We start from the raw sequence: 7,516 nt of genomic DNA, 5'->3' as shown, positions 1-7,516 counted from the left end.
CTGGAGCGGTTCGCAGCCGAGTGTGAAACGGCCGGGATGAGGATCAGTGCCTCCAGATCCGAGGCCATGGTCTTGAGCCGGAAAAGGGTAGAGTGCCTTCTCCGGGTCGGGGAAGATGTCCTGCCCCAAGTGGAGGAGTTTAAGTATCTCAGGGTGGCTGGGGAGAGGGAAGTCTGGGTCTCCCTGCTTAGGCTGCTACCCCCGCGACCCGACCCCGGATAAGAGGAAGAGGATGGATGGATGGATGGTAGCTGAGAGTCATCCTCAACACATACTTAATGCACTAATCAGTCAATCAATCAATCGATTTAAAAATTAACATAAGATCGTTCACCAATAATCAATACAAAAATAAATAAATGACGTACATGTCTGAAAAGGAGTTTATGCTTATTTCTACCTTATTCCTTATCAATTACATAATAAATTCTTTTGATATCGCTAAGCACTGAGATCGTTTACCAGGTTTGATCCAAACGGCTCCGTTCCTTCAAGGAATGCTAGGCCTTTAATCTCTACGTGCGTCCCTCTTTTTTTTTTTTTCTACTATTAATTTGTGAAACGCTGCGAACAGGAGTCCTCCCTCTCCTCTGCACATTTCTTCTGTTACGTAACTCCTTGTCTGAATTCTGGTCAGGGGGGGATAAAAATAGAGCGATAAATAAAAAACGAGGAAGCAGGGAGAGATAAGATGAGCGCCCCTCGGGGAGAGTGAGAGGCAGACAGACGTCCACGTTTCTCCTTCCTCTGCTTCTCCTCGCCTCCATCAGACGTTTCATTGCTGCAGAGCTCTTATTTGCTTCCTCTTTAATTACAGCCATTGTTTGTTTTCATGGAGTTGTGATTCTGGAGCGTGGCGAACATTTCCTCCGTGAAGAACTCGATTATGTCTCCCTTCTCCTGGGGGAGGCGTTCGGAGTCTGCAGGTCCTGATTAAGTCTTCGAGCGAAACCTCGCCCATTTAGAGATTAATATGAAATCTTTTTCTCTCTTTTTTCCTTGAGTTGCTGCATGTGTCACTGGGCTGTGGCGCTCGGCTTGGGATGTAGTTTTATGAAAGGAAGTTTTTTTTTTTCTCCTGTTACAATCTGATGTGAAGAAATACAGAAAACCTTTAAAGGTGCTATGAAATCAGCTTATCCTGAACTATGGATATCAAATGTATCTAATGTTACAGCTCGAAAGAGTTTCCTCCAGATATATTAATAATGCGGGTACGCACTCAGTGTAAACAAAGCACTTTAATCTGCTTGCTTTACTCAACAAAACAGCATAAATTTGCACAGATACATCAAAATTGTCCAACTTTTCAACCTGAAACGGATCTATTATGAGCTGTTGACCCGTTTTCAGTCAGGTAAAGAAACTCACCTGGTTTTAAGAGAAAATAAAATCCTGCAGATTTCGTTTCTTACTTTCTGATTTTTTTGGGGGGCCAGTCTTTACTGATTAATACCAAATGTTGTAGTATTGTTGTAGTATTATTGTAGTATTTTTGCATACAGCTCTGAGGTATAGGTATGATGGCCTTGTAGCCGCTTTGCTTAAACCTTATAAATGTAATAATAGTTCATGAGATATTTCACTAATAGACACGGGGACTGTAATAGTTAACATTTTAAAAGCTCAGCTGACCTTCATATAACATCTAAAACCCACAGAAGTGGACTCTGAGTCTCGTTTCTGTCACATCAGGACCACTCTGTAGCTGAAGCTGTGTTCAGATGCTTATTTCTTCAGAAACCGGATCGATTGTAACCAGTTCCACCTCCGTTCAGGCCCGTTTCGTCAGACCCGTGGCTTTATTTGCTGTGTTTTCAGTCAGTCCGCTGATCCTCTCAGATACTCAGCCGGCCGTTCTTTCTGTCTCCTCAGGGCTCACGAGCAGGAACTGATGAAGAGACACGAGCGGGAGCTGACCGAGCTGAGCGCCGCCCACAGCAGGGAGACGCAGAACATGCTGTCAGACTTCAACAAAGCCCAGGAGGTCCTCAAAGACAAGATCTCCGCCCTCCAGATTCTGTACGTACGGCCCAGACGTGTGACGGCTTTTCAAACGTTCTGAACTCTCAACTGTCCTCGTTACGAAGGTCGGCTGTTTCTGCAGCTCCTGTCCAACTGTGTCCGTCACGGTTTTATCTGCAGATACAAGATCCTGTGAGGAGCTGTTAGAGCTGTGAACTTTAACGGTCTCTAAAAACTGGATCCGAATCCTGTAAACATAACGCTGCCTCCTGATCGTTTCAACTTTAACTTCAGACACGATCGTGAACAAATACAGATGAAAATATGGAGAATATCCATCCACAAAGTAGTTTCAGGTTTGCTTACATTTTCTTTAGATTTATATCAAACTACCGAGTGCTCTGATTACATCTTCTTTCATCTAAATAAATAAATGAATTAATTACTTAAAACAGGAAGTAAAAGTTTCCCTCAGTCCTTCCTTTGGCTGTAAACACAAACAGACTCCAGATTATTTAGCTGAAAACATACCGTTTGTCTCCTGCAGCTATAATCAACAGTCTAGTTTAAACAGAAGTCTATATTTGTGATATTAAAACACCTAACTGCGTCCTTGAAGAATAAATTCGGCTGAAGATGGCGCCTGTGAAGCAGCTTCCTGCCATCGGCGTTAAAGGTGGTTTTATCTTTAAAATCAAACATAAATATGGCCGACCTGAACGATATCGAATGTTGCCGTTCGAAAGATTTTACTTCAGTAGGTTTTCAGATGCGTTGATGGAAATTCTGAAATGCGGGTCCACGCTCAACGTAAACAAGCGCTCAGATGAATCTGCTTAAAATCATGATGTGAGACTGAGCTTCACGTGGAGGTAAACGAGTAAAAGAACGAGTGACAGAAAAGGGAACGATGGAGAGAGGAGGGTGAGGATCGAGCAGACCCATAGGTTTGACCAGTTTTCAGTCACACCTGTAGTTGGCATCCGTTCACAAGTTTTCAGTTTTGCACTGAGCAGCTTTAAGCCACAGATAATCAGGTTTTAAACATGGAGTTCACGAGATCCAGTCTGTTTGTGTCCGAAACCCCACCGACCCCTGACACCCCTGCACCGTAGAAATGGAAAAAAAAAAAAACTGGTGTGAAGTAAGCGCTGTTCAGATTCTGCGTTTGGACGCCCAGTTGGACTCAGACATACGTCCACCACTAATGCCCCTTTTACACGAGCTCTTATTCAGAAGTCCGGCTCTACTCCGCTCTACTCGGCTCGGCTCGATACAGGATGCATCGCGTTCACACCGGCCAGTTTGGTCGGTAGCAGAGGAACGCCTCCTCGTGTTGCGGGGCCGCGGCGCGGGGGGTGCGCTACCGAAACTTAGCGCAAGTTGAGTAAACAACGAAAGCGCTATGGACAACGTTGGCCCTGTGTTGTTGCTGTTTTTTAAACTTATGGGGATTCTCCTGAGACTTCAGGAAGAGAGGCGCAGTGGAAGAAATGCTCTGGATGCTGCTATTGTTGCACGGAGTAGGACAGCTGTTATCCGCCGGAGATTTCAGGCTTTACAGCACCTTCAGCTGGGGGACAGACGGCAGAAACGTTGCAGGGTAAGCTAACGCTGTTGTTTATATTCCTACCTTCGCTCTTTATGCTCACATCTGGCCACACCCACGACCAATGAGGGAACAGGAGCTAAGCTTGCACCGCCCACGAAGCAGGGCCGGCCCGGCTGGCCCTACTCCGAAGCAGGAACCAAAGAAGCAGGGACCGGCCTCGAAAAAATGCCGATGGAAATGCGCGCAAAGCAAGCAGAGTAAAGTGGAGCCGGGACCTTTAGAGCCAGTGTGAAAGTGGCAAAATGTCTTACAGGAACCAAAGCTGGTGGTTCACAGGAAACGTGCATGAGTTGTGTTTCTCTGTGACAGAAATATTAAAGGGGCTGAGATTCAGGGTGTTTTTACCACATAAATGCACGGAGGGGGGTTGATATATTAGTGAGCTGCAGTAAGGATGCAGTTCAGGTGTAAGCCTGTTGTTCAGAGGGCGTAACGGAGAAAAGGAGGGAAGATTTCAGAAATTAAAGGCTTGAACGACGTGAGAAGCTGGGGGGCAGGGGGGTCTGAAACACTCGTGCAGACGGTTACAGTCAAAGATTAAAATAAAGGAAATCAGAGAAATGTGCTGCAGCGATCATCTTCCTCATCAAAGCTGACCTCTTTAATCAGATTCTGGTGACGGCACAGCGCCTCCTGCTGGCCCGTCCAGGAACAGAAATCCTCCTCTGAATGAGACAAAATACTTTTTTAACCTTTCCTTCATTTAAACGATTGTTGAAAATGGCTCTGCGTTCAAACAGCCAGGTTAAATTCTGTAGAAATAATAAAATCATCTGTTTACTTTTATCAGTATTTGTCATCTTTACAGGCTGAACGTGAGGAGAAGAGTTTCAGTTTTTGTTTTATTTTAATCACTTGAGTTTAAATTTTACTCCTAAATTAGCATTTTTGGGTTTTCTGGATAAATAATCTAATTTTACCTGGAGCAGAAATCTGTTTTAAGCAGTTTAGTCTCGTAATAATGAATCCTTGTGATTACCGCAGTACCTCCTGTCCTTGTTTGCTTTAATAAATGTCCACCTGTTATCTCTGCCCTGATGGAGTTTCCTACAGAAGCTGTTTTATATTTCTGGAAGCCGTTGAGCTCGGCTGCAGGCTTGAGTTCACATCAGTACCGCTCCAGCGTAAAAGTACCAACGCTCCGATCTGTTCTTTGGTACTTTAAGAAACTTAGCTGTTTTTGTTTGTAGCTTTCAAACGAGAAAAAGGGAAACAGGCCTGAGGCGAGATCACACTTAGTTCCTGTCTGCAGCTCTGGGAGACTCCTGGATCATCGTCTTTGGACTCTGAGGGTCTTAGAAGAACCCTCTGGTTCTCCCTGGACCTCTGCTTTTGATTTTATTATCATCTCTTCTGCCTTTTCTGTGAAGTTTTATTTCTGCAGGATAGAAACCACACACCACGCTGCAGATTTTAGATATTTAGGACGTTTTTGTTCACATAAAACTTCACTTTGTCTTTCTAATCATCACAGAAACTAACTTTAACTACTTTATGTCTTTTTCTGAGTATTTTTCAGCTGATTGAGGAGCTGTTTGTTGGGGTAAAGAATATTTAGGTTAAAAATTAGGATCCTTTAGCCCTACGGTTCCCAAACTTTTCAGCTTCCGACCCATAAAATAATAGTGACAAAGGTGTGTGACCCCATCTTTTAGCTGATAAATATCCCAAAATACTAATGAGCCGAATGAATAAGGGCAGGATGACAACACAAAGAGTCTTTTTTATCAATTAATGACTTGTATTTAAAATCTCAGCAACAATTATGGTGCAAATATATCATAAAAACAAGGTTTTTAATTGTAAGTTGATATCTAAGGACCCCTATTTGGTGTCGGGTGACCCACATCGGGGTCCCGACCCCAACTTTGGGAATCACTGCTTTAGCCTTTCTTAAAACTACCTGTAAACAGATTAAGATTTAGGACTTTTAAAGTTATCTGATTAGTCAAACATCCTGCAGGTGGATTAAATCACACAAACAGGAAGTTATTCTTATTTTAAACGTTTAAAAAGAAAAATGCTTTTTGTGCTTTGGGGATCAGATCTTTTTTATTTCAATCCAAAACTTCCCGTCCTGCTGCACACCTTGGCGGCACGTTACCGGCGCTCGTTAACATGCTTATTCGCGACGGTAACCACGGCAACAGGGGTTTTGCTTCTCCGTAAAATCGGCGATTAAATCTCGGCGACATTAAAGAGTTTATTCTTACAAACGAGAGCGTCAGAAAGGGAGGAGGAAGGGAGGAGGAACGGAGGAGGAAGGTTTTAAAAGTTAAAAAATTTCATAAATAAAAGGCAGCTTCATGAAATAAATCAGTTCTTTTAAAGATTATTGCCCCCCCCCCAGGCTGAAAGTAAAACTTCCTCAGCAGTATATTGATAAATCTTCATGGCATTTTTATTAAACTATCACTCCTGTTTACCTTCAACAAGCAGCAAATCTGTGCTTTTATTTTTTAACTTTTTAAACTGTGACGAACATCATATTATTGTTTTCTGGTATTTTAATAAAAACTCTGACAGTCAGGTGTTCAAATCGTTTCTTGTTTCAGAGTTTAGCTACTAAAACTGGACTAAAAATGTAAAGTTTCTTATTTTGAAGAACATTTCTGCTAAACTAATTTTAAATTATTATCAGTTCGGTGTCTCTGATGCCTCTTCTGTGAATCAACATGTTGCGTCTCTGCATGTTTAATAAATCATTTTCAGAAAGAAATCCATCAGAAAGTTCTGGAAACTTCTCCGAACCGTAATGACCCTCGGATAAATTGCGCCTCGATGCTTTTGACTTCAACGAGCAGCTTCTAAATGATTTTCTGTGATGAGAAGAGAAGGAAAGAAAGAAGGAACCCAGGAGAACTGCTGTTTTATCGATCGGAGGGTAATGAGGAGAAAAAGCCCATGAATCACTCATTTCTTTCCAACTCTGGTACCTTTTTGTTTCTGCAAACTCATTCATCTTACACACACTACGAATGACAAGGTTAATACGTGTTTCGCTCCTTAAAGTGTGTTTTGTACAAAACAAATCCACGTGTTGGGTCTCAGCTGTCTTTCGGCTCTTTAATCGTTTTTAAAAAGGCAGGTTTGAGCAGGTTTGAGCAGGATTGGTGCGGCGTATTTATACTTTCCCTCGCCTCGCAGGTTGGAAGGAACAGAGGAGAAGTTCAGGAACAGAGAGAGCCGACCTGAAGATCTGCAGGTCATCGCTGAGCTGAAGGACATGGTGGCGGAGCGAGAAGCTCTGGTCAAAAAGCTGGTGGTGAGTAACCGCTGTTAGTCAAAAACAGAGGCGGCTAATGTCTTATATCAGCTTTATAAATAAAAACAACTGGAGGACTGGGTTAATCAGTTTCCCTGGAATTACTGGAGGCATTTTGTTTTGCAGCTGGAAAACATTGTGAGATTCAATAAATGGAAAGAGTTAAATAATATCTTACCTGTGGACAGACGTATTTAAGTCTTCCTGAGAGACAGAGTGGGAGATAAACAAACAGGAAACTCTGCTTTTTCCCAAAAGTTAAATTTAAAAGAGGCTGAATTCATTTTTACTGGGCGGCGCTTCTGCTGTCAAGAAAAGAAGGTTTTTACCAGCCAGACTTATCTTTTAGGCCGTTTGGGTCCAAATGTTCTTCAGGGATGCTTCAGTTCTCTTTATTAATCACAAGAAAGCAGGCTTCATGAATCAGAAGACTCCTGAGTCCTGAGTTTGTGTCCGAAAGTCTGCAGGAGGTGAAACACAGCTTAAAAAACAGCACAAAGCAGGAGTTTTAACTGTTAGATTTGATGTTTGAACTTTTTGCAACTTTGCCCAAAACACAGCAACTTTAACCCAATATTTATTGTTTCTAAAGTGATTCGCCACCGTTTCTGCGGTCTAGTCTCTTCTTTGTGGGTTTGTGTAGCGTGGAATACAAAATAAGCCCAAATAACTCA

The 7,516-nt window shown here is 42.6% G+C and overlaps 1 protein-coding gene across 2 annotated transcripts in view; it reads left to right on the top strand.

Annotated features, from left to right (window-relative positions):
* fam184a (family with sequence similarity 184 member A) overlaps window positions 1–7,516 on the top strand; it is a 132,434-nt gene that overhangs the window by 110,220 nt on the left and 14,698 nt on the right. For both annotated transcript variants that reach the window (XM_037981680.1, XM_017431404.3), the window contains exons 18-19: window positions 1,876–2,022; window positions 6,725–6,842. In XM_037981680.1, the coding sequence (XP_037837608.1) occupies window positions 1,876–2,022; window positions 6,725–6,842 (265 nt within the window). The remainder of the gene's footprint in view (window positions 1–1,875; window positions 2,023–6,724; window positions 6,843–7,516) is intronic.

This window comes from Kryptolebias marmoratus, linkage group LG19 (genome assembly GCF_001649575.2).
Source record: "Kryptolebias marmoratus isolate JLee-2015 linkage group LG19, ASM164957v2, whole genome shotgun sequence".
In the NCBI taxonomy this organism is placed as follows: domain Eukaryota; kingdom Metazoa; phylum Chordata; class Actinopteri; order Cyprinodontiformes; family Rivulidae; genus Kryptolebias; species Kryptolebias marmoratus.
This window is presented reverse-complemented; position numbering and strand designations above follow the sequence as displayed.